The following is a 26333-nucleotide window of genomic DNA, read 5'->3' as shown; positions in this document are numbered from 1 at the left end:
CCCTTCGCAATGAAATGACGGGTCACTTGGTATTTCCGTAGAACAAATATAGAATGAGAATGAAGAAAAAAAAAATAAATAAATGCCAGAAGAATAAATTATAATACTGTTTGGCCAGAAGATTTACCCGATCTGTCTATGCCATCATATTTGGGTTCTCCGCGGGTCTTATGGTCACTGTCGTATTCAATAGACTGACGCGGTTTCAACCGAGGCGAAGTATGGACGGAAGGCTTGTTCTCCTGATTTTGCATCCGAGAGGATGAAGTTGGTCGACTTGTTGTTGCCTCTACCACTTCCACTGAAGAGTGTCGACGCCTGCGTGTCTCTGTAGCCTTTGAGCTGCCCTTTTGCGCGTATGGCTCTTTCACAATCTGGACCTCATCGTCGTCGAGCAAAGTTGGCTCTTCAAACTCGCTCTTGTCATACCCCCTTGCAGATTTCAGCTCTACGACAACTCTACTGGAGCGGCTGTCAAGTCTGGGGATTGAAGAGGAAGTGCCGATAAGGGTTTTGTCCTTTGTGTTTGGGGGGCTGATGCTCGATCCAGGCAAGGGAGTTATGAATCGGAATTCTTCGAATGTATTTGGCTTCTCACGAGCTTCATGAGACGCATTGTCGTTCGAGCCTTTGCCTTCCGAGCCGTCGGTTTCTTGTATAGATTCTGATGCCGAAAGCGCTGTCTCTGGTACTGGCTTACTCTCTGGAGAATCTGATGGAAATGCACCCGGCAGCTTTGGTACTAGGGGTGACATTACTACCGATCTGACCGGTGAAGAGCTTCGCGGGCTCGATGGGGCCATGGACCTTTTCTTCGCCCTGCGGAGCCTTTTTTCCTTTTCGAGTTGCTTGTGGTGCTCTTGTTGTTCGCCTTGAAGATCAAAGAGTAGCCCTCTTATGCGATTTCGCATCTCAGACGGACGAATATTCCATCCAAGTTCTTCCTTCATCAGTAGCTTACGCACAGCTTCATCAGGGTTTACCAAGAACTCTTGCATATAGCCCAGAATGAAGACGCCGCAATCGCAAAAGTTGTTTTGCTCGGGTATTCCTCTAGCTGTCATGCCTGCGGGAACTGTTGTCAACTCTATCCCCTTCTTTGTCTTTGCTTCTTCGATCAAGTATTCCCTCAACGCTTTGCAGGTTGGGGCGTGTGGCCCACCGAGTGAATCAAGGGTGATGATTCTCGGCTGTGAAGGGTCAAATTTGGACGATGTAGCGCCTGCAGATTTCCTCTTCTTAGGAGGCGATCGCGATACCTCAGCTGTCTCTTCTTTTTGCTTTCCAGTCGCCGTAGTTCCATCCTCCAAGGAGATTTCTGTCAAATCTCTCTCAACCGTCGATAATCTGGGGGAGCTGGGCGTATCTGTTACTTCTATGGCATTGGACATTGAATTTGTCAATGTTTCTGAGCTTTTCCCTTCCCAGGTGGATTGGATGGCATTGGGAACATTGCAAATAATGGCCAGATACCAGTGAGCATGTTCGTTGACGGGCACAACGATGTAGTCATAAGATAGCAAATCTACCTTGGCAGTCCACGCTTTAACACCGTCATAATTAATCTTGCCCTTTGTAGACCTTAACTTTTCAAAGAAGAAGGTGCTGAAAAAGTAGACTTTGCGCAGCAGTTCCGGCCTTTCTCTTTCCAACTTGTGCTCAAGGTATCGGATGTAAAAGTTGATGAGGTTGTCGTTTAAGAATTCATTCTCATCTAGTCTGGGAATGTCAATCTTATCCACCGTCGCTCTATTCTTTCCAGTTGGGGGGAATACGAGCGGTGCCTGCCACGATTCATGCCAGTCCGGGTTAACTTGTGTCCAGCCTACCGGGGACGGCATGCGATAGCGAGTAGTCGGAGCGGATGATCTCGTAGATCGACGGGTATCGGAATCTAGCATCTCCTCAACTCGCTGCAAAGCATCAGAATCATCTAAACTCTTGGTTGACTGTATTAAGTTGTCTCTTCGCCGCAGAGTATCAGAATCATCTAAATCCTTGGCTGGTTGTATTAAGTTGTCTTTTCGCTGCAAAGCATCAGAATCATTCAAACTCTTGGCTGACTGTATTAAGTTGTCTTTTAGCTTTGCGCGCGTCGATCCTGGGCGTCCATCTGGGTTTGAGGGTGCTAGGTCTGTATCGTTTTCTCTCTTGTCTTGGGCAAATATTAGGCTGCTGTACTTGGGAGGGCTATTTGAAGCTATCCAGCTCCTTGCCTCGTCGAACGCTCTCTCGGCCCTTTTTTCGAGTTCAGCGCTGTAGCAGTCAAGTCAGTAACACGATTCAGCTAAAGGAATAAATAGAACGTACATGAATTTCTCTGGGATGGACACAGACTTGAGAGCGTGGCAGAATGCCTCGATGCCATCATGGTTTTCAAATTCCAGATAAAGCTTTGGGCCTGCATCTCCCGATTGCGAGCGTGAGACGAAACCATAACGGTTCGGCACCTCTGAAACTCCAAAGGAACGAACTTGATCTAGATCAACGCCCAGCCAAGCATGTTCGCCTGATACTTGACCATTTTCGAATACTGGGTCAAGTTTTTTGCCCTCCTTTCCTTCTCGATGCAAAAAGACTGCACCGGAACGGTCGCCGCGATTATAGACCCATTTCCCACAGACTGCCCTGGTTATGGCTATCATTTCGGATCGTGGCCGGCGTGACCTTTTCCCAAAAATCGTGTGTTGGATGTCACCTCGCATAGGATTCTTGCTAAAGCCACCCGCAGTGCCAGAGGATCGTGAGATTGCGTTTTCTCTTTCGTTCGGGGCCTTCTGCTTGGCAGAATCGGCCTGAAGTTCATCTTCCGAAATGTCGATGGTCTCCTTGGCTGTTGACGGCTTTTGCCGTTTGAACTGACGTCCAAAGTTGTCTCCAGGACGATGTGGTCGTTCTCTTTTTGCATTGAAAAGCGGAGAGATATCAGAAACTGCCTCCGGAACCCTAGAAGGTGGCTTTTCAGAATTGAGGACATCTGGGCTGTCCGAGATTGTAGATATAAGTGTTCGCTTTGTAGAAATCGTGGGAAGTCGATAGGGACCAGAACTGGAGTCAACCGGATCGCGCTGCTGGGAACTCGAATTCAGCCCGGTCCGGCTTCTACGTCGCCGACTTCCTTTCTTACTCGGCGGCAGTACGTTCCGATATTCGAGGAGTGACAGATTGCTGGCGCCTGCATTTCCCGCGCTTGAACTACTTCTAATATCATATATTTCGTCCGGCTCAACGCGGACGTCGTGAAGCTCGCTGTTCTTTTTCGCCCGAGGTGTCGTGAAATATGGGCTCATTGTTGAGTCGCATGGTCGCGCACCGTCTTTCTTTTGACGCTTGGCAGACGGTACATCTGGTTCGTTGTGGCTCTCGAATCGTCGCACGCTGAGGGTATTGACTGGTTTGGCCACCAGCCTGTTGATCTGTTTCTGCTCGCTGGCTGTCAGTACTCTGCAGAACGCCCCATCAACGAATGTCATGACCAACCAGCCGTTCCGGACCCATGGTAGATCTGCGACTCCGGTCCCTGTTCAAGTCAGTAATCAGGAAAGAAGGTGATCAGATGGAATCGAAGCCTTACCCATAATCTGGAAACGAGTTTGCATCTGATAGGTAGCGTGCAAAAGCGCTGAGACAAAGTCAGCGGGAAAAGATCCTGAGCTTAGCCGCGAGTGGCAATCATTGGGCGTCAACAGAGTTCACATACTCCAAGGGTTTCGTCGTCGGCTTCCTATCGCTGCCTTGGTCCTCGTGACTGTCTGGCAATTTTTCTTCAACGGCTTCGATGGGATTTCGGCTAGCGACGCTTGGCGCCGATTCGGGCAGCCTAGTCGAGTTCAGCACATGCTTGAAGGATGACCGGGAGGTGAAGAGGAAGAGAGGCGATGGGCTTACTTTGGGGCCCCGACAGCTACAAATTCTGGCTGCACATGGACATGAATCTTTGGCAACGACGGCGATAGTGGTTGGGTCTATGCATATTCTAGACATTAGTGGAGGGGTCCACGATGAAATGGCAAAATCGGCCCGTGGCCACAGCACAGGCAGGGCAGGCAGAATTTGGAAATCAGAGGTAGCGGCCATAGCGCAGGTGGTGTGGTGAGCTGGCGCAAGTTAGTGGACATAGCCTACTGCGTCACAGCGCGTCAGGGCCCACGCGCCTTGGAGCCTCCACTAGGGGACTCGCCCAGGAAGGCTCAGTGCTATTTTGAGGAAAATAAGACCAAGGATGAGATGGAAGGGAAAAAAAGTGTCGAGGAATAAAAATAGAGAGGGTAGATAAATCGGCAGCGCGTCTTAAGACTGAATAGCAAGGCTGGGTGACGATGCTTCCTTCAATTCTTCCATCAAATGCTTCTATTTACTTGCCTTGGGCCCTGCAGCATCGTCTCTCGCGGCTGTGGTCACGCTGGGCGGCTTATCGTCGTCGCAGAGGGACATGGCGTCGTCGGTTGTGGTCGCATTGTTCAAGTTCAAGCGGCGCTCTATCGATGCTATGCGAGTAAGCAACGGGGCGCTGGGCTTTTATCGCGTTGGCAGCGATTCCAGCTGGTTGCGTTCACTGCCAGGGCTCTCGGGCTCCTGGTTCGGAGAAAGGGAGAAGAAGGAGAGGAGGGGAGGCTGGCATGGGAGAGGTCACTCGTACCGGGTTGGTAGCGATATCACGGAGAGAGGCGGATAAAGAGCTGCACTGTTCAACACCTGGAGACGGATCAATACAAATCATGTGAAGCGACACTCCGCCCAAGATGACGGGGGAAAAAAGGTGGGCTGTCTCTTAGTACCAAGTGCAACCCATCTTGGCTTTAGTCGCATCGATCGATACATGAAAGTGACTTTGAGCTATCAAATTAGATGCGTCCATCGCTAGCTGCAGCCTCCTCTAATCATCCAATGAACGGCAAGACCCGGCTGCAAGGCTGACACTCCCAACTCCCGCCCCAGCGACGTGTCCTATTAAGCTACTAAAGCTTGGCTATAATACAGCAGCATCCACATGGGAATCGGCAGCCTCACTCTCTCCACAACGCCGGAACTCCTGCTAATTGACGAATCTCGACCCCAATTGCTGCGTCCTGCCGGCGCTACAGATTGTTGCCCAGCATGCACAGCTCCTTCACCCGTCTCCAGAATGTCTTTGGCTTCTTCACAACAGTTGCCTTCGTCCTGGGCGCATTCATCGCCGCCACAGATCTAGGCTCTACTCGCTCTCCCAGCGGTGTCATTAAGACGGACAACATTCAAGTGTACGTGTGATTCCAACAGAACAACATCTATTATACATTGACCCATCTAACCCATTCTTCGTCTTTCCCGAATCAACAGTGTCAAGGGCCGACCCCATTACTACTCTTCGAAAAAGGAAGAGTATGCCATCATCCGCTTCTCTCTAGAGGCTGACCTCTCCTCCCTCTTCACATGGAACACGAAGCAGCTTTTTGTATACGTAACGGCAGACTGGACCGGCCCCGGCAACACCAACAACTCCGCCGTCATCTGGGATAGCATCATCACCAACCCCAGTGCCGACCACTTACAGAACATTGGCCCCGTGGCCATGAAGAAGCTCAAGAGAAGTGCCGAAGGCAAGAGCATTGCGCCTGAGCGGTATGTTTTGAACACTCTATGCGTGCATGTATTGTCCCCCGAAGTCAACTAACGCTGGCGATTGCAGAGGAATACTCAAGCTCAAGAACCAGAAGCCCAAGTACCAAATCACCCACCCTAGCGGCAAGATCGCAGAGACTGCCGACGTGACCCTGAAGCTACATTACAACGTCCAGCCCTGGGTCGGGCTTTTGACGTGGAATATGGACAAGTCGTTCGGTGCTTGGAATGCCATGAAGGGCGGGATCAGTGATCGGTTCACGCTCCCTGCTCTCAAGACTAAGGATAGCAAGGACAAGAACAACACAAAGAACAAGACCAAGGGCAAGAAGCCTTGAGATATCCCCATTTAAAAAGAATAGCAGCGAAAGAAAATAAAAATAAAAAAGATGTAAAATTTGAAGTACGTATAGGGTTTTAAGAGTAACAATTCACGACGTTAAATTGCCAATGATATTAAGGTGCCGCTATAGTCAGATTGAACTTGCTCCTATCATGCCACATCGTACTCAAGTAATGGTTCGAGATATAATCTGACATGTTGTCATAGCTACATTCATCCGTCACAAGGCACCCCAACATCCTGCGCTCAACGCCATCTTCTTCTTACTTCAAGCCTAGAGAAGGAGGGCCATAGAGGTATGTCTTCCTAAGCCTGGTGCGCTATAGCCCCCCCACGGCCGCGATTGGGGTTACCCCCGCCACGTCCCCTTCCTCCTCGGCCACGGCCTCGTCCACCTCGCGATGCCTCAAGGTTGGCCGGAGGCGGGACGTTGGAGTAATCTCGTCCTCCAGCTTGTGGAGCAGCCGAGCCTCTGTTGCCGCCATTGCCTCGACCACGCCCTTGACCTCGGCCACCGCCATTGCCGCCTCTCCCATTTACATGATTGCCATTTTGAGCTTTGTTCGCGTCATCGCCTCCTGGGGGTCCCCCTTGTGAGCCTGGCCGATAGACCAGTGTGCTGTGCAGTAGGTTTGGCTTGCCTCCACGTGCGCCGCGATTGGGGCTGCTCTGTCCACGGCCAGACTCGCCCGTGGCAGCTCCACGCCATCCGCCGCGTAAAGCGGGAGGCGCAGGAGCGTCCTTGTACTGTGTTACACCGACCGAGCCGTACGATCCGGTGGACCCGGTTGCTGGAACATTGCGTCGTTGCCGGGACTTGGATGAGGCAGAGACGACCTGCCAGTTTGTAGTGTTCAGCACGGTAGATGATGACACGGTCTGCCCACGGAACATTGGGGCTCTCTCGCCAAGGGTTGTGCCGCTCATGAAGGGGACATCCCAGACGACATCCAAGAGAACAGCAGTCGCGGTGCGAGAAATACCAGCTACTGTTCCCCGAGTTGCAATGGGGACTTTTCCAGCAGCGGCGACAAAAGTGACTCGGTCTCCCAACTTAAAATACTGGTTACCCAATACCATTTCCGCGTCCGCTGGTTTCAGCAAGGCTGTACGAGGCACAGAGTTGAGAGTCTTGGCAGTCGCTTCTAGACTCGCCTGGTGCAGCTGCTCTCCGGCTTTGGCCAAGGCCATGACAGCCTCTGAGTCCAGTTGCTCAGCATCCAGCGGAACTCGCTCAAACTTGCTAGTTTCTTGCTTCTTCAGCCATGCCACTATGTCTTTAATCCTCTGGTTTGCGACGCTGGGATCGTTCCACAGGTCGGTTTCATAAGTCTCGCTCTTCTGCGGCTCCCTTTGGATCGCCGCGAAGAAGTCGGGGAAGGCCACCATGTAGTCGGCAATCAGTTTCACAGCCTGGTTAGAGAATTCCCACCCCGTCTCTGACTTGCGTGAGAACCCTAACACCTTGAGTTTTCGGCCTTCAAACTTCAGGTTGAGACCCAGATTGAGTTTCAATCCTGCGGAACTGATAACTTGGAAAGATGATGTTATCTTGCTAAGTATGAGGGGATGAATGCCTAGTTTTTTGGCAATTGCGTATGAAGGCGTGTATGGGTTGTTGCGCTCCGCTTGGAAGATCATCTGCTTGGTGATCTCTGGCTCTTTGTTCTTAGGAACGGACACGACAATATTTGCTTTTCCATTCACGTGTCCCGTCACTTCCAATGGGCGGCCATAAGCGAACTCGCCCAGGAAGAAAGCTCTTGTGCCTTGCGGAAACTCTTCTTCGATGGGGAGGGCTGGCCTTTCAATGAAGCGTTCGTCCTCGTTGACTACCTCCTCCACGATAGTCTGCGATGCATATACCTTGCGCAGGCTAGGGTTTTCGGCATATTCCTTGATCAGAGCACCCTCTTCTGTTCTGATGAGGCCTTTGAGCATGTGGACGTGGACTAGGCATTCAACCTGACCAACTGTGATGCCTAGACGCTTGGCATGCCAGTTCTCCAAGAACTCTGCCTCCTTTGCATAATCAGCAGCATCTCTATTACTGTGATCCTTTGTGATGACATCTTGTTCATTCTCAGCCAACTCGTAGGTAAAGAGTTCATCTTGAACCTTGATAACCTTGGCTTCCTGAAGGAATGGATAGCCGACGAAGCAGCGCTTTCCCAATTTCTCTTTCCAAGTTCCGACCTTTGTGCGCATCTCCGTATCGGTAAGAGTGACAATGACGCTTGGATTCCTGCTGTCCTGCTGGAAAACATTGACTCCAGCTCCCTCCACCAGCTGTGCTGAGTATGGTAGCGTATGCATTGTCGGGAACCCAGCAAGGGCCTTGATGTTTACCAAGGCTCCGTTGGTCAGCCCTGAGACGTACTCAAGCCCCTCAACATTGGGTAGGTCGAATATGTTCTCAATGCAACGGCAATATTGGATCTCCGGGAAGATTCCAGGCAGGGGAGAAGGATAGACGAAATTCACTTCTGGGGAGTAGGTGAACTTGATGGCAACTCCAAAGCCGTTTCGTGCCTTTTCGTCGTCGCTTAAAAGCTCATTCTTAGGCCTCATGGCAGTGAGGAGACGTGTCTCTTCAATGAAAGGAATCTTGACCACCGCTTCCCATTCCATTTTCTTGCCGTTCATGTCCAGTTCAAAATCTCTCGGATAGAAATCGATGATGGGGGAATTTGGGTTAGTCATCAGATCGTGATAGACCGTCGGCACGATTTTCTTGCTTCGATCTGGCAACACACCCATGAGCTGCTCGTATGGCTTGAAAGGTTGGCCTTTCTTGAAGTTCAGGTCGGCACCAAGACCCTTGGTAACATCTTTAAGAAACAACTGTTAGCAGAGAGTTCCATAGTACGATAAGATCAATGCGACAATGCTTACCCGACGTAAGTGGTGCATAGTGATATGCGTAAAACCACGGCCACGACGCAATTCCCTTGTAGTAGTAATACAGCACCCACTGTAGACCCTGTACATAGTTCTCGCATAGCTGCTTTTGCTCTTCTTCATACTTGTCTTGAGGCCACTCCTCGAACTTTTGTAGATAATACTTGGTCTTCCAGCCCTGATATTTCTGCTGGTACAATTCATCATATTGCTTTTGCGCATCTTCTGGCGTGACATCGACAACAGTTGCCTTATCGTAGGATTTCATGACACGGTAGGCAGCGAGGTTGCCCTCCTCGTCATCATCGTCGTCATCATCGCTCTCCTTCTTAGGGGGGAATGCGATTTTAAGGCGACGGTTACCCTCCTCGTCTTCTTCAGTAGACCATTGTAAATGCATGGAGTCGGCAAGATCTTGGACGAATTTTCGATCCTCTGCCTTGAGGTCCGACCCCAAATCCAGCGGCTGTTGGGATCTGTTTGAGATGAAAGGGCGAATCTTTTGCTTCCACAAATCCCTTTGGAACGACGTAATGATTAATTGGTTGTTCTTTTGAGACCTGGGTTTGGCCCCATTTCTCTCTTCGAGCTTCTTCTCCATTTGCTTGGCTGCAAACCATTTCTGATCAGAAACTTCATATTCAAAGTGGTCCAACTCAGTCTTGCTGAGTTCGTCGAGCAGGCGTTGCAAACGAGGCATGTTGATAACACCATTCTCGTTGATATAACCTTCACACTGTGGCAGCACAGATTTATATATTCTGAACATTTTTGCCAGAGCGCCCTCGTTGATATGCAGGCCAGGAAGATTGGGCAAGAAGTCGTTTCCAACAAAGAATGCCATCAAGATGAAATCATCAATGACTCTTTCGAGATCAAATGGAAAACCCAAAACATCTTTATTCTGAAGCTCCTGGAATTCCATTTCCAGGTATTCCCTCACAATACAGAGGTGGAGCAGATAGAAATTTTGATGTTCTAGTTCCTTTGACTTCGTCTTGGATGCCCGTCCAAATGTAACTTCTTCACGCAGCAGGCAGAAGTGAGGATCGTGGCTGAGAAGTCCCAGCATGATTAGATCGGCATCGAGGCCGTAAAGACAGTGCCGAACGTTTGGATCGTAGTTTGGCTGTGCCTTTGCATTTCGGATGTACTCCATAATCTTGTGCTCTCCTTCACCTGGAACCTCATGCCCGGATAGGACAATGTCGCATCCTTGCCAGTCGGTGTCTTCTGAGACCTTTTTGTTTACAAAGTATCGGAGTTGTTGGGAGAGCTTGGCCATGAATTCAGTACCTGTAAAAGAGAATATATGGTTAGTTCTGGAGCTGAAGAGGCTGTGGAGGGACATGACAAACCTGGTGTAATGCAGTTGCTGTCGAAGGGCTCTTCTTTTGGGAGCTCTATTCCATCTTGGATCGCTTTCTCGCGAGCCTTTTCAGCATCCAAGGCAGTTCGGAAACGCCTGGCACGTTGCTGGTTCATCTTCGCACGAGGGGCTACTCCATCAATTGCCATGAAGAAAAGCTTCTTAGGCTTAATCTTGCCGAACAAATGCTCAATGTAGTTGAATATGCGAATAAACATCTCCTCTTCGCTGAGTCGGAAAGTAGCATCTTCGCCCGCATCTTTGTGTGTACAGTTGTGGATAATTCCATTCATGTCAAGCTGGGAGGAGACGGGTTAGGACTCTGGGTTGTGATTCGGTATTGAGAGCAGCTTACATAGAGGCAGTCGAATTCTGGAATTCGATTCTCGGCAATGACTTGCGAGATAGCTGGATAGCGCTCTGAGAGCCATCTGAAGAACTTGGGAACACTGTAGGCCACATGTATCAGCATTAGTAGCGAGAGGATTCCATAGCCAAGAAACGAACCCCATGATGCCAGCAGCCGGGCAGCTTTGCGCCAATAGAATGCAGAAGAATTATACGTCGAACAAGTAGGAGAAAGCAGCCGCAGATACCCGACGGCGCCGAAAAACCAACACCAGATATCGCAAAGCTGGCAGATTCAACCGCTGTGTCTCAGGGACAGGAACAGAGAACAACGCCCGCAAGACACCAAGGAAAAGAAGGCTCCGAAACTCCTGCAGATGCGCCTGTAGCTGATCCGATTAGGATGCTTCTAGGCAGCTGGAGCTGGAGTCGACGAGATTGTTGGGAGGTGATGAAAGGTGGGAATTGATGGCAAAAGCTGCTGCGACAATGGCTCGCATGGAATGACTCTAGCGGCCAGCGGGAGTTGAGTACAAGGTACCAAGGTACTGAGGGGAGGGGGGTGGCAGGCAAGGCTGCGGCTTTGAGCCTTAGACTTCAATTGCTAGCGGCACGCCCCAGAGCAACCGCTTGTCACTTAACGCGCGACGCGCCCCAGTTGGTACTAACTGGGTGCTTTTCAAGCTTCTCTTCTCTGAACGCAGCCTTTTCTCTTCTTCTCCCTCTCTATCGCTGCGTCCACGCCCGGAAGCTTCTCTTGTTGGATGCGAAGCGCGGGCTCCTGTTTTCTTCTAATAATCACAGTTTAATAATACTGCACTCTTTGGGATTTCGCCTCTCTTCAGCACTCAACGCCCCTCCCTCATCCATTATGGCTCCTCAAGGCTCTGAGCTCGACCCGGATGGTTAGTAGCCATTGAAGCTGTATCGTGCGATACCGGGTGCTAACATGTACTTATAGTCGACATGGTCCACGACGAGGAAGATGACCAGGAGGAAAGACTCATCAATGAGGGTAAGCGGCTATCTCGATTGAGACCGAGCTTCGCATTGTACAGCCTTCTGATCTCAACTTGGAATAGAGTATAAGACGTGGAAGAAGAACAGCCCGTTTCTATACGACATGATTCTTGGGTTAGTGGATTCTCCAATTGCAGTGGTTCTAGACTTGATTTGTTGCTCTAACCTTTCTGCACCAGGACTGCCCTGACTTGGCCCACGCTTACCGTTCAGTGGTTCCCTGACGTCAAGGAACCCGAGGGCAAAAACTATCGCATGCACCGTCTTTTGCTCGGAACACACACTTCTGACGACAGTGCCAACTTTCTTCAAATCGCCGATGTCCAGATACCCAAAGCCGTGGCGCCGAACCCCAACGACTACGACGAGGAACGAGGCGAGATTGGAGGTTATGGAAAGGCAGGCGATGTTGCCGCCCTCAAGTGCGACATCGTACAGAGGATTGAGCACCCTGGGGAAGTCAACAAGGCCCGTTATCAGCCTCAAAACCCGGATATTATTGCTACTCTTTGCGTCGACGGCAAAATCCTCATCTTCGACCGAACGAAGCATCCTCTACAGCCAGCGAATCTGGGCAAGGTGAATGCACAGATTGAGCTCATCGGTCACAAAGCCGAAGGTTTCGGCCTCAACTGGAACCCCCACGAGGAGGGTTGCCTGGTTTCGGGTAGTGAGGATAAGACCATGTGCCTGTGGTATGTATAACTGTCGATGGCCGCTGGCGACGACGCCGCTAACCGTGCTCTTCTTTTTTTCCATGTAGGGATCTGAAGACTCTCGAAGCAGACTCGAGGATACTGCGGCCTGCTCGCAGGTACACTCACCATACTCAGATTGTCAACGATGTTCAGTATCATCCCATCTCAAAGAATTTCATCGGCTCCGTATCAGACGACCAAACTTTGCAAATCGTAGACTTGCGACACAGTGAGACGAACAAGGCTGCTGTTGTTGCGAAGCGAGGCCACTTGGATGCCATCAATGCGCTGGCTTTCAACCCCAAGTCCGAAGTCCTCGTTGCCACAGCTTCCGCTGATAAGACGATCGGAATCTGGGATCTCCGAAATGTGAAGGAGAAGGTGCACACCCTCGAGGGTCACAATGATGCGGTTACCTCTCTTGCCTGGCATCCTACCGAAGCTGGTATCTTGGGAAGTGGCAGCTATGATCGAAGAATCATTTTCTGGGATCTATCCCGCGTCGGCGAGGAACAGCTGCCTGATGACCAGGATGATGGCCCACCTGAGCTGTAAGTTATCTACATGCCCAGAACACTACCATACAACTTGTTTCGCACCAAGCTAACCAATTGCTTTACTAATAGGTTGTTTATGCATGGCGGCCATACGAACCATCTCGCTGACTTTAGCTGGAATCCCAATGAACCTTGGTTGGTTGCCAGCGCCGCGGAAGACAATCTGCTACAGATCTGGAAAGTTGCAGAATCCATTGTTGGAAAAGACGACGGTGACCTGCCGGTTGATGAGCTTGACCGATAGATGAGGTGGAAGTTCTGGGAGAAGAGTCGATCTTCATAGGATGAAGGTGAAGAGAAGCTCTGGCATGAGATGGCACAACTTCGTGCACAATGGGCCAGGGAGATGGAATCCCTCCGTACCAAGCCTGAGGTTGTGATTGCGAATCCTGGGGATGAGACTTTGAGTTTCATGGAAGAGGATACGAGAGATGAGACAACAGAGACTTTGCGAGGTGGGGATGAGTCCTATCGCAGGCGTTCTTCGGATCTGATCATAGTAGATTCAGAGGCAGACGAGATGAGTGATTATCTCTGAATCCAAATGAGTCACGGTTTGATAGCAAACATGTTTTCTTAGCTAGGGGTAAAGCTATGCAATTGTACAGGAAAATTGAGATACATTGGCTGAGATGGCCGAAAAATGTTTATAGTGACAGCTGCCTGACAGTTGGCAGATGCGACGGACAGATGCCTTAATATTTTATTCTCCCATCTTTTCCCATTGGCCGACGGGTCGTTCTTTATATTTCACCTCTGTCTCACATTGTTCTCAGAAAATTTCAACTTCAGTTTTGTTTGCTCCTCCTGATTTTTGGGAACACCCCTTGCTAAACAAGAGACGCCTCAATCCAAAGAACATTCACTCAGTTGCCTCCCTTCCCAATTCCCTGTTTTCTCCAAACTACATCTCGCGATACTCTCTTTGTTAATTTCTACTTTGTAGAACATTACTTCCCTTCACGCATGTCCTTTTCGAAGAGGAAATGATGAATGGTGACAACGAAGAGGCTGGGCCGAGCAACGACCCGCAAGCCAACGATGAAGAATTCCTTCGACTGCTCGAGGACATCAGACGCCGAGCATCGGAAGAAGACGAAGCCTTGAAAAGTGACCCGTTGACGCAGAATGTCCGTGATTACACGCTGGAAGATATGGGGGTTGATGTGACCGGAATGGAGTGGCTATTCAACCATAACGACAATGACATCGAGGGAATGGAACTGATCGACGATCACATTGAGCTGCTCAGGGGCATCAACCGCGTCACCATCGAAGAGATTGAAGTCGACAGCATGATCAAGAAGAAATTCAAGTTCGACGACCTCGACGTTGAGGATCATTTTGGCAACGTCGATCCGTACGAAAGACCAAAGAAAGCAAAGGCTGGCATCGCATATGCGGGCAGAGATCTCATCTCGGTGATATGCCAGCATGTAGAACTCGCCGTGGAATTGGGCAAGCATCTCAACGGAAAAGACGTGTTGAATCTGTGCCTCGCAAATCGCCGCTTTTACGATGCCATCAACGGCTATCTGCTCTCCAGCGTCCGCGCGTGGATCGAATACAAAGCCCCTGAAGCAGGCCGAGTCTTCCACTACCAGCTGTACGCAAGGCATTTAGTTGACGATCCTCAGAAGAGAACGTGGATGGCCTTGAATCAAGGCATGACAACTTCCCCAAAGAAGGACAGCAAGGTCCGTAAGGTGCCTGGACTGAAGTATCTACAGCTCGTCCTGGGTCGGGATAAGTACTGCAGGGAGATTCTCGCCATCATGGCTAGATGCGGCCACAGGATGCCATCGACGATGCATCACTCGTTGCTGCGCCTTTGGCTTCTCATGGACGTTGCCACTACGCAGCAGAGACAGGCGATGCTGCAGATGACGCACATCTTCAAAGACACTGATCTCTACAACATGCAAATGTTCTTCATCAAGCTCGGCATGGCCTTCAACGACCCTGTTTACGGCCCCTGCACGTTTGATCTGGTTCAACTCATGATGGGCCAGAAAGGCCTGTTCAAGCTCTGGCAGCTACTCACCCGCAAGAAATTCAACAAGCTGGCCGACATCCTGGATCTCAAGCTGCGCTACGACTTCAACTTTGTCAGCGAGGGCACTTACTGGATGGAACATGGGCTGAGCCAGATCCAAGGTATCCCTCTTCACGAAGTCGGTCAGCAGCACAAGGAAGGCTGGGGAGCAGGTCGAATGCATCTCCTCCGCCCAGACGAAGCCGTTCCTGTAGAGGCTGTGCGCAGAGGCCTTCAGTTGGACGACCATCTGAGCCACATGGTGATCTGGGGATACTTTGACTGGAAGACGGGCGAGAACATTGTCCCCTCGCTGGAGGAGATGTACATTGAAGACGAAGATGAAGTGCTCGCCAATGTCGATACGCTTGAGCACTGGAAGCCAAAGCACGTCCTCAAGAAGCGCTGGGAAGAACTCACGCCCCAGCAGCAAGATGAAATCCTGTCCGACGAAGAAGACGAACGACTACGCGCCCAAGCTTGGTGTAGCACCCTAGACGAAGACGACGACGCCGGCAGTCTGGACGACTCAGATTCAGACTCTGACGAATCGCTCGATCTCGATGAGGAAATCAACCGCGGCTATATTGTGCCTCCACAGCCCAAAGACCATGAATCTACTGTTCCAGGTGTCCATGATATGCAAGGCTGGGTCAATTTTGTCAACCAGTCGATACTGGGGGGTATGGTGCCCGACCTCGGAGGAGATGAGAGACTGAGGGCCGAGGCGTGGAACTCGCATCCCGAGCCTGAGGCCGAGCCTCAGATCGACAACGAGCAGCTGCTGGACGCCTTTTTGGCGGAGCTGCGAAGTAGGCACCGGCAGCAACAATGGGCAGCGTCATCTGTGCCTCAGGAGGAAGACGGAGATGATGACGAAGGAGAAGAGGAAGATGATGAAATGGAGGATGAAGAAGAGGATGAAGGAATTGTCCAGGATAATGACAACCCAAACAACGTCGGGAGCATCTACCAGGGCGTCCAATTCCATTTCCAGCCACCCTCTGATGCCCAATTCCCCTACTACTACCCTTTCGACGACGCGCAGATGGACCTCGATCTGCAGTCCTTTATGCCAACATCTGCCGCTTCCAATTTAGCGGAAGATCCTGTCGGACTCTATAGTGGAGAAGACGAACTCTTGCAGGATGAAGATGAGGGCCAGGATTACGATGACGTGCTTTGAATGATCTGGTGATTTCGCACTCACCTTCCTTTCTACTGTCACAAAGGGGGATATGGCTCTCCTGGATAGATGGATGCAGTGGCAAAGCTAGCTGTGAAGGCTCGACAATGCGGTTATTTGTAAACTTTGAAGATTCAAGTTATGCTATCAGAACAAGTTCATAGAGTATATATGCTCATCTATCTACTATAGTTCAGTCAAACAGAATGTACTAGCTCAAGTCTCATATACATCACCATTAAAACAAGGGAGCGGTTATTCAGCCACCCAAGTTTATTATCCAGCATCCCATGTCTTATATAAAAGCTATACGGACTAAAGAATAATCTTAGATACTGGAAGAATATATTTATAATAGTAAATACTCGAAGAAAGTAGTTATAGTAGCAGAAAGTACCTAGTGATAGTAGCAGACAGTAGTGATAGTAGCAGAATGTAGTGATGGTAGTATAAAGGAGGCTTCTATTTATATTCTTTTTATACTTAAATTCCACGCAGTCGCTAGAGTGTTGGATAATGAATTTGGGATGCTGGATAACATTTCCCTAAAACAAACATATCACACAATAGGTAATAAATCTCCTCTCCATGAGCCCCCAAAGAAATAATTGCAAAGAAAAAAAAAAAAATCAACACACAATATATTAGGACACGCCTCCCCCCATCCCATCAAATCTCACTCTACTTTTATTTCATGTCCACAATCCTTTGGACGTTTACAAAACATCAGAGCATTCTCACATCAGCAAAATCAACCGTAGCCAACCACCCACCCCCCAATTTGAAAGTCTCCTCCCCCTTTCCCATCCATCCATCGCCTTTCCCTCCCCCAAAGTTTCCATTTCATTTGTCCCAAAAACAAAAGGTGTTGTTTTCCCTTCAAAACTCGATTTCAACCCAACTCCCGCCAGAATTTCCCCCGCTCCTGTGAAATGCTGCTACCTTGACACCTTCTCTTCCCAACGTTGTTTAAAAAAAGAAGAGAAAAAAAACGAGCGAACGGAAAAAAGTACAATGCGAGAAGAGAGAATGTCCTATGTAAGTTAAAAGAAAGGATTTGTGGCAAAAAGAGGTCAAGTAAAAAAAGGGAAGAAAAAAGAATCAAAAGGAGAAAACGGAGACAAGAGAGATTTCAGACCAGTAAAAAGCAAGTTGACAAGAGAGAAAGAGATGAAACAAAATCAAAGACCCCCTTAGATCTGAGTGATAAATCCGACACCGAGCGAACTGGATAATTGAGTCAAACAAGGCCATGATATACCCTTACACTCCCTTTCGCTATGCACCAGCACCGGGACAAAGGATTCCAGCAAAAAAGAATGCCACGTCCGACCGATAATCGAGTCCACACAACCTTATTTCCCTTGCCAAGAACCATGTTTGCCCCCCTAGCGCGAAAGAGAACCAATAATTTTTTTTCTTCCTCAGCAAAGCTTGATACCACAAGACTCGTTGACCCAGAATAGCCGTGGTGTATTTCACTTTTGTCTTCCAGCCCTCGAAACAAGATCACAGCCCCGCCTAAAACATATCCGACACTCCGTCCTAGTCCTCCAAAAACAAACCAAATACACACCAACCCCTTTCCCTTGAAATAGCAAGCAAGCCAGGTCCAGAAGGTATTTGCCAAGGTCAAATGCTCTATGTTCATCATTCCAAAGTTCGTCGCATAGGAACGAAAAAGATATACCGATGGTACATGTAACCAGTTGAGTTAAATCATCATCTAAAAGACGGCGTGTGCCGCAGATGCTTTGGCCCCACCGTTTCGAACAACAACATCACCTCTAGGCGGGTGACTTGTTAGGGGTAGCACCGGCACCATTCTGGCGAGCGTCGCCGCTGACAGAGAGGCCACCGATACCACTGCTCAGGAAGGCAAAGGGATCGTTTTCGTTGTTGCCAGGGTTGCCGTTGTTGTAGAAGTTGTTGCCTGGCCCACCAGAGACAGGACCGTTAGTCGCAGACTGGAAAGCCGCCTCGGCAGCCCTACTATCAAAGGGGCCAGCAGAATGCGAGCCAGGGGCGGAAGCGAAGCCCTGCGTGTTAAGAGAGCCCGGATAGCCGCCAGCACCGCCACCCAATCCCGAGGGAAGGAAATGGCTAGGGGGGCCGCCAAAGTGTTGACCGTAGCCGCCTCCCGGTCCAAAGGATCCTCCAGAAGAGAACGGGCCAGGACCTGGCGTACCAGCCATCGAACCCTGGCTCATGCCATACTGCGAGCCGTTATCCATCGGAGAGGGGTAGCCAGAATCCGCAACAACGGCAGCACCAGCACGACTGGCGCCACAGCGAAGACAGCAGACATTCTTGGCAAAGTTGTGATATCCACAAACTTCGTTTCCACACTTCCAGTCACCGGCACGGAAGGGCACAACGCCGCCACCGCCCATCCGTCCACCGTGCATAGGACCGTGGTGGCCACCATGGTGAGGAGGGGTCATCATAGCAGGGGGGCCGTATGGGTATGGGTAGCCGCCAGGACCCATGTCTCCAGGGGCACCGCTTCCAACAGCAGGGAACGAGCAACGGAAGCAAGCTGTGCGGCGCTGGAAGTTGGAGAAGCCACAAGAGGGGCAAGTCCAATCACCAGGTCGGGGGCGGTTCTTACTCGGCGGGAAGGGTGTCAAAATATCTTGAGCTCGATCCAATACACGGCTAGAAGAGGGAGAAACCTCAATAGCCTTTTCGTTCAGCGCACGTCCGTTCATACACAAACTCTCAGCAGCCTAGACGTGGTTAGTTACGGCAGTTCCCCCAACTTGTGTATACATATTTGTAAATAACAGAGAATGGGCGAGTACGTGCAAGCCTCCTTGTGACTCTGAGCAAAGAGAAAGAAAAAGGACTCACTTCTTCATGAGATGAGAAAACAGCAAAACCTGTACCAGTGGGCTTGTGCTGCTCGGGGGTTCGAAGAGTCCAAAAAGCAATCGGACGACCACCAAACTGGGTAAACCAGCTCTCCAGCTCGGATTGAGTAGTATCATGCGGCAGACCAGACATGTGCAAAACCTTGCTCCTCTCGGAAAGGAACGCCCGGACATCTGCCCTCGCATCCATAGGTCGAGTCAACACATCGGGGTGATCCTGGGCGGGCTGAGACTTGCGAATCAAGCCACGAAGAACGCGGGCCAAGGTAATGGCCTCTTCCATTGCGCGGCGGGGAGAAGCGGGAGCCAGAGCCTGCAGGTGGAAAGGCAAGTTATGCTTAATAGGTGCACTGGACTGGACTGGCTCGACCTCGAGAGCAGCGCAGATGTTTGACAGCATCGAGGGGCCAAACGGCAGAGACTCTGGGTGGTGCTGTTGCCAGCGTTGGTATTCAGTTCGCAGGTCGAAGGTGCGAGAGTGCTGCAGATAGGGAGGCAGCACGACAGCCTTGTCGCGAGCTTCTCGCGGGAGCTGAACTCGCAGATCCCAGGCATCGAGCGTGACGAAGACAAAGTCGAGGTTCTTGGACGTCAGATACTCGGTAGCAAACGTGTCGAATCGACTGATAGCATCCCTAAAAGTACCGGCATTTCGAACGTGTTCCCAGGTCAGAGTCGTTAGGCTCGCTGCGAGAAGAAAACATCACAAGTCAGCCCCAGTTTTCGACGATTCGCCGCAAGCTTAGAATTTTTGGACGCCAATTCTGTGCCCGCCCTCACGAGCGCAAGGCAATAGGGGGAGGTCGCGACAGAAAAGGGCAAAAAGGGATGCACGGCACTGAAAAACTTACTGCATAGCGGGGTGATGGGAGTATTGACAGGCTTGACAAGGACGCTTTCGTGGGTGATCTGTTGTGATGGCGGCCCGGGTTAGCGATGCTTCAGCTGGGAAGCCATGCAGTCTGTGCAGCATGGTGTGGCCAGGTAGTGGCGCAGGGGGGGGGGGGGGGGGCAAAGGTATTTCTAACCTCCTCCAGACTGTTAGCATCAAGGAGAATCCATCCAAGCTCAATGACTTCGGCGGAATCCTTGGTAACGTAGACACCGTGTTCATCGCAGGTAGTCGCAACATGGATCACGACGTAGCGGTCGATGTTGAGCTGAGGCTGCTGCGAAGACATGATGGCGACGGGTCTGCCGGCTCGAGCCAACAAACGTATGCAAGACGCAGAGCAGCGACTATCGACGGAGAGGCGATCGCCGGACCACTCGCAATGGGTCGTCGAGAGGGGGGATAGGAGTGCAGAAACGGCGAACGGCAGCCTTGGACCCCAGCCGGCTCGAATATTTCACGGGCGGGAAAAAAAGGGCGATGGGAGAGAAGCCGTGACGAGGCTTCAGGAGGCGTTGTCAGAAAACACAAAAACTGCCGGGGAAAAGCGAGAAGCTCGGGTGGCGGCCGGGAGAAGAGAAGAACTGGTGAGCACACAATGAAGGGTCGACGGAGTGGGAAAAGATTGGCCGCGCCCTGCCAGAATGCGCAACAACACCCTCGAAACAGTCGAGCTTTGAAGTAGATGAAGAAAGACTGCAAAAGAGAGAATGGGGAGGATTGGAAGAGGCCGTGGGCGAGCGGGAAATTGGTGGTCCAGCAGTTTTCTCTTGTCGCAGCGGCTACGGCTACTGTACAAGTTAGCTCAGGTACCTGCTCAGGTTCCAGCGGGCGGTACAGTAACAAGGACCGTTGACGGGCCCTTTTCAGGGCCTCTGTGGACCCGTCTCAGTGGGCTCCAGGCTGCACCAGGTGCGCTTCCAGCTGGCCAGCTCACTGGAGGCGCTCGACTGTGCCGCAACCCTGCTAGCCGTGCTGCTAAGCGTCCCCCAACTAACCTGGCGGGAAACAATGAACCCTACTTACGGCGGTGCTACCTGGCAAGCGGAGGTCAGAAAAAGCGAGACCGCAAATTGAATAGGTACAAACATTCAGCAATATATACACCTAATTAACTCATTAAGTAGTGCTTTTACAGAGGAACGCCTATTCTACCAGCACCTAGACTTTATAATATAACTTGGCAGTTATTAAAAAAACAAATATAAATTTAGTAGCAGTTACTAAAAAAAAATATAGATTTAGTAGCAGTTAATAAGGAATTGTAGATATAGTAGTAGGTAGTTAATAGGGAAATGTAGATGTAGTAGTAGTTAATCAGGAAACGTAGATATAGTACTCCGTACCTAGTCATTCCTTTTGTAGGCGTATGATTTAACTCGCGGGTGCTCGAAATCTTCTCCGTCGCGGGTTTTCTGTCCTCCATTTGCCTGGGCCGCTTATCGGGGGCTGGCTGGCTGGAGCGTCCCACCCAATGGGGGCAGAAGGGGCACGGCCATCCGGCAAGTCGGAGACTGGACGGCAATATTGGGAGAATTCATCAGCAGAGTGCATGTGTCTACTGTGCAGGTACGAGTACAGGGACTTGCTAGATGAATAGGTAGAGCCTCAAGCATCGCTGCGTGCCGTCAATGCCTGTCACCGTAGGAAGTCCCTTGGTACATGTACCTGGAAAGCAATGACAGCCCGGTACTACAAAGTACAAGCAGGTAGGTACCTTGGGGTTTGACCTCGGGTCTGATGCCTTTCAAATGATGTTGTCCTTCTGTCATATGGATGGAAGCTAATTGAAACCTTACTACCTCAGGTACTCGAATTCGTATTGACGCACCAGGTCCGAAGCCATTGGCCGTCCCAGGGCAATGTCCATCAAAAACCTTGAATCATGCCCGCCGCGCCGCTGGTCTCGGCAGGTCTATGTACTGCGACTTGTACACCGTAACTTCAATGCCTCCATGCTCAGGTACAGGCACGGCACTACCTTACATGTATGTCGTAGCCTTGCCTAAATTCCCCAGATCTATATTAGGTTATGCGCAGGACGGCTGGTTTGGCTCGATAGGCGAATCTCAAGCAAGGAGAAGCTGTTCCACCTTGGAGGACACACCAGATAGCCAGCTACCAATTGCACGTCCTCTGTCTCGTCCGTGTATATCTATCTAGGCTGGACACAGCAAGGACCAGAATTATCAAGTGTCAGTTGAATACGATGTACTGAAAATGCATTGATATCCGGCAGCTGCTGTTGGCCCCGTCTAATTCCGTTCCGTACAGTACCCAATACAAATATGGGCGAGTATCATCGTCTCACCAATGATCAGCATGACCAGGTGACGGCCACCATCTCCGCAGGAGACAACAACAGCAGCATCAGCAGCAGCAGTAGCATCTTGATCCTCGCTCCGTCTAGGAATAGGAGGACCTCTCTCTCACCGCCGCAAGCAAGTTGGCATATTGTAATCCTGCTAGTACGGTTTCTTACACTACTTGGACTGGGCCCAGGACGGAAAGCTGCGAGTAGAAGCCCGCCAGCTTTCCAAATCAATCAGTCGGCAGCCATTGGCGTATTATGCATAATAAACGACTGCTAGCTGGCATGACAAAAGACGAGTTCCACCATGCACTCGCAGGCCAGCTGCGTCGAACCAAGACACCGGCGCTGTGTGGCGAGACAGAATTGGTCTCTATCGCGCGGATCTCTGGCGGCTCTCCATTGTTTTGTGGCCAAGGACTCTTGTACTTGCTGCTACTAATAGTATACATCCCACGTATCACGTTGAGATTTGCTGCAGAGTCCTGCACTTGGTCACTTGTGCGCGGAGGCCAATACAGTGTGCGGTACCCTAGCGGCATCATGCTGAATCAGGTTTTGACAGGAGCTTCTGTTGGGAGAAAAGTGACCAGTCTCATGCAATCAAGCCTCTCTTGAGAAAAGAGCCACTCCTCTCTCCTCCATATTCGGTATACAGGCATGGTCCACGAAAGCTCGTAGTTGCGCAGCCCTTGTTTTATATCAAACACGGCTTTGCTGGTAATAAGTACTACAGCCGCTCGTTTGAGTCCGACTTACGTACAACAACACTTGACTGGGGCATGGCGTCCTTTTTTCCTCTTTTCTCTGAAGCAGCGGCTAGTGTCCAGAATGATAGTGTCCGTCACAAACCCGAACCTTTTTAGTCCGCCACACTAACTGGTATCTACTCCCGCATGGGCGTCGGTATGTCGGGAATACCCGCTCTGCGAGACGTCTGGAAGCAAGGTCGAGAGACGAGTGGCCTCTTCTCGTCATTGTTTCCACATAAAAAAAGGAGAGTCGCCTTACCGACTTCACAGAGGAGCCATCTGGGCAGGCCTCAAGAGTGGGAAATGATCCGATTTGAGTCACGGGTAAAAGGTTAAGCTTCCCGGTACCTCGGACAGCGCTCAGCGTCGGCAAAGCCTGTCGTAATGTCGTGATGACGGGTCAGAAAAAAAGAAAAGAAAAAAGAAAAAGCACTGTTTCGTTTGGACAAAGTGCTCTGATTTTAGCGTACTTTCAAGGCAGACTCTCAGACGCGTCTGAAGTTGTCTTGGGTGGGCAAGGCAGCGGGGTTTCCTCCCTTGGCATGTCCTCTCGGAGCTCAGACCAACCACGAGGCCTGCACAGTGGCGGGCTGCCGACTGACCCAGATCAGTTTCTAGAACGATGTCAGAACCGCAGTGTCTTGTAGTTTGTAGGACTCGTATACGATGGGTATTGCCAACTGACCCAGTCCCGCAGTACTAACTGTTGGGTGTGTCTCATCCTCATAGTAATAGCCGTCGTTGTCTCTGGGAATTGCAAAGGATGCACTAGTGAGCTCGACTAGATGCCAGTGTTTTTAATCGTCGTTACTTGGCTGTCATGCTCTTAGCTTCGACGCATGCCGCAGGGGTTGCCGGAGACTGGCTGCTCTTACTCCGATTCTCAGCTGAGACACGTCCAGCAGTGTTTCACCTCTGCTCCCCGCACATCATTGTTCTAGCACCAGCCAAGGGGCTGGTCGGGAATTTCGTTTGTTTGTAAGGGCAATATCCATAATCCGGGAGTTACGGCTCGATTCCGTCGGAGCTATAAGTCGCCGGAAGGTCATACATTTGGAGACCGGTGCAATCATGACTCGCTATGTAGGATACGCTTGCCTGGACTGTGAAGAGAATGAAGTCAGCATGTCTCAGCTTGAAAGATGCAACATGGTCCGGCTATCGGTCGGCTACCTTGCAATGCTGCGGGACAAGTACCCATTTGGACGAGGGATTGTAAGCCGTGCAGGCCATCTCCCCATCGCCACCAACATGATATGATGGGCTGCTGATACTGTAGCAATCTTCTACAACGTGCTCTCTTTCTCATGGAGAGACGGACGCTTTGGAGGGTTTGGAAGCATTGGAAAATGTTTCGCAGCCTTTGGACGAAATTTGGCGTCTTGTCTTGTCTCTATATGCACCCTTGATCCATCAGTGCGGAGATGAGGGACAAGAAGTAATAACAGGGCTGCTGTGAATATTTGGTTACAGAAAGAACTTGGAAGTTTTTTAAGGTTTTCTCAAATTCTTCTTGACAGCTCCATTTCTTCCACCGTTAATCAATTGAGTTTGGACCTACGAGGTAGCCACGCTCCTTCCTGATCGCGAGCGGAAAAGTCGCCCACGTGCGCCTACGTCATCCACTCCTTCAAATCTGCGTCATTGTTGGCACATCGCGGGTAGCCACTGCCTAGCCACTGCCTAGAGAGGCGGTTGATGGTGGTTGATTGCGTGAACTCAATAACGGCATGATCACTTCAACGCAAGCTTGTTACGCAATAGGAGGCTAAAACTTTAACCTGCTGTCGCATTCCAATCTGCAATTAAAAGAGCCAGTCTCTCATCTTTTGGAAGGATTGCCGTCGCAACAGTTGATCTTGTAAAGACTCGCCTCCAGGCACCAGAAAGACGAATCCAAATCTACGCGGACTGTCTCTTTGCAATCGAAAGCTACCTACCCGTGCAGTGCAACGACTACACGTTAATAAGCCAATCAAACTCTTAACGAGCCTTCATAGAACTTGCGACGACATTCTACCGCCATCATGGGTGTTTGTGCAGCAGTACTGATTGTCATCGTCACCATCTTCTGTAAGTCCAGCTAAGAGGACCGTCTCAAATGACAGTTGACGAATGCCTGCTAATCATGCTTTGTAGTTCCTCCGCTCGGCGCATGGGCTGTGGCAGGATGTGGAATGGGTATGTCCTTTTTTCTTCTTTTGAACGTTGATAACGGTCTTCTGTGAATGCAATAGAATGACATGCTGAGACTCTCTAGACCTACTCATCAACGTATGCCTGACGATACTTGGATATTTCCCAGGTCATATACATGCGTTTTATCTCGAATACGTGTATTACGACCGTCGACAACAAGCCCGCGAGGGCCATTATCCGCCGCGTCGTGCTCCTGGCATCTACTCTGACAAGGTGCAAACTGGTGGACAAGGCCGTCGACAAGGTTATGGAACGATGGCACCGCCGCCTGCTGGGCAGCCTGCTGGTGCTGAAGCGCCTGTCGCTGGCCCTCCCTATGATAGCCAAGGTTATAACAACAACCAAGGCTATGCAAATCAAGGCTATGTCAACCAAGGGTATAGCAACCAAGGTCAAACCCAGGGATATGCCTAAGTGCCGTTGTTTCAGCAAAGGGCATTGAGTAGTCGTGCACCTACAATGAAGAGGGAAGATGATCCAGAAAGCATGTTGAGAGTCACCGCTTCAACCATCATGGGTTCTGTTGCCATGGATCAGAAGGGTTTGAGTTGAATTGAGTTGAAGGAAAACAGTCGATTCGAATGAACTCGCGACGCAGGCGTAGTGCCCAGTAGACATTCTAGCCGATTAGGTTCAGAAAGTCTTGGCCGAAAGTCATGCCCTGCGTGAGAGAAGTGTATCTAAACCGGAGCAGAAATAGCATTACCTGCTATGTAGTCATAATAGTAATGGGCATGGAAATATCATTTAGATCTCGCCGTATGTATATGAGCTTGGTGAAGAATTGGGGGATGACATCACCACGGCCGAGCATCTCCGCCTTTGCGCTTCTGTCTGAAGATTTCTGCCACGGAATATCTCGTCCGTAGATTCAGCACAGACGGCCAGCAAGGCATTTTCAACGCCAATCGGATGGCAGCGATAAACCGCAAGATGCATTGGCCTGAAACACTTTGCGAATCATGCATTCATTACCCAGCATAAGCTGTCGAGTCAATGTGCGTCGACGGAGCAGAGCTTGAGATTTTTGGCGAATTGGAGCCAAGCTTCCCCGCTCCCGCAAAACTTGCCCCAACCTCCGAACTGTGAGAGCTGAAAAGTGAGACAAGAAAAGAGAAAAAAAAAAAAAAAAAAAAAGGAAGCACGGAGCAATGGGCTGGGGTCTGTTTACAGAAGCACAGACAACTGATGCTGGTGCTGATGATACGGCTGATTACAGATAAACGACTGCGGGGAGAAAGGGCCAAA

General features: G+C 50.4%; 7 protein-coding genes across 7 annotated transcripts; 4 read left to right on the top strand and 3 right to left on the bottom strand.

Annotated features, from left to right (window-relative positions):
- Positions 1–98: 98 nt before the first annotated feature.
- T069G_09479 (uncharacterized protein) lies at positions 99–3599 on the bottom strand (the record flags this gene model as incomplete). Its single annotated transcript, XM_056176689.1, has 3 exons — positions 99–2256; positions 2311–3520; positions 3575–3599. The coding sequence occupies 3 exons, from the start codon at positions 3597–3599 to the stop codon at positions 99–101; spliced, it is 3393 nt and encodes a 1130-aa protein (XP_056025167.1).
- Positions 3600–5097: 1498 nt separating this feature from the next.
- T069G_09478 (signal peptidase subunit domain-containing protein) lies at positions 5098–5939 on the top strand (the record flags this gene model as incomplete). The annotated part of the gene is made up of 3 exons (XM_056176688.1): positions 5098–5240; positions 5320–5601; positions 5669–5939. The coding sequence occupies 3 exons, from the start codon at positions 5098–5100 to the stop codon at positions 5937–5939; spliced, it is 696 nt and encodes a 231-aa protein (XP_056025166.1).
- A 311-nt stretch (positions 5940–6250) lies between these two features.
- T069G_09477 (uncharacterized protein) lies at positions 6251–10726 on the bottom strand (the record flags this gene model as incomplete). The annotated part of the gene is made up of 7 exons (XM_056176687.1): positions 6251–6543; positions 6586–6933; positions 7015–8775; positions 8840–10141; positions 10204–10513; positions 10570–10663; positions 10722–10726. 7 exons carry the CDS (start codon positions 10724–10726, stop codon positions 6251–6253), a joined length of 4113 nt encoding a protein of 1370 aa, XP_056025165.1.
- A 707-nt stretch (positions 10727–11433) lies between these two features.
- Positions 11434–13375, top strand: T069G_09476 (WD domain, g-beta repeat domain-containing protein; the record flags this gene model as incomplete). The annotated part of the gene is made up of 7 exons (XM_056176686.1): positions 11434–11467; positions 11524–11577; positions 11645–11696; positions 11762–12277; positions 12346–12831; positions 12907–13033; positions 13121–13375. The coding sequence occupies 7 exons, from the start codon at positions 11434–11436 to the stop codon at positions 13373–13375; spliced, it is 1524 nt and encodes a 507-aa protein (XP_056025164.1).
- A 448-nt stretch (positions 13376–13823) lies between these two features.
- On the top strand, positions 13824–16058 carry T069G_09475 (uncharacterized protein; the record flags this gene model as incomplete). Its single annotated transcript, XM_056176685.1, has 1 exon — positions 13824–16058. The coding sequence occupies one exon, from the start codon at positions 13824–13826 to the stop codon at positions 16056–16058; it is 2235 nt and encodes a 744-aa protein (XP_056025163.1).
- Positions 16059–17845: 1787 nt separating this feature from the next.
- Positions 17846–20112, bottom strand: T069G_09474 (zn-finger in ran binding protein and others domain-containing protein; the record flags this gene model as incomplete). The annotated part of the gene is made up of 5 exons (XM_056176684.1): positions 17846–18787; positions 18912–19244; positions 19302–19618; positions 19783–19840; positions 19960–20112. 5 exons carry the CDS (start codon positions 20110–20112, stop codon positions 17846–17848), a joined length of 1803 nt encoding a protein of 600 aa, XP_056025162.1.
- A 4801-nt stretch (positions 20113–24913) lies between these two features.
- T069G_09473 (proteolipid membrane potential modulator domain-containing protein) lies at positions 24914–25499 on the top strand (the record flags this gene model as incomplete). The annotated part of the gene is made up of 3 exons (XM_056176683.1): positions 24914–24959; positions 25026–25067; positions 25147–25499. 3 exons carry the CDS (start codon positions 24914–24916, stop codon positions 25497–25499), a joined length of 441 nt encoding a protein of 146 aa, XP_056025161.1.
- Positions 25500–26333: the final 834 nt, after the last annotated feature.

This window comes from Trichoderma breve, chromosome 6, assembly GCF_028502605.1.
Source record: "Trichoderma breve strain T069 chromosome 6, whole genome shotgun sequence".
Lineage (NCBI taxonomy): Eukaryota > Fungi > Ascomycota > Sordariomycetes > Hypocreales > Hypocreaceae > Trichoderma > Trichoderma breve.
This window is presented reverse-complemented; position numbering and strand designations above follow the sequence as displayed.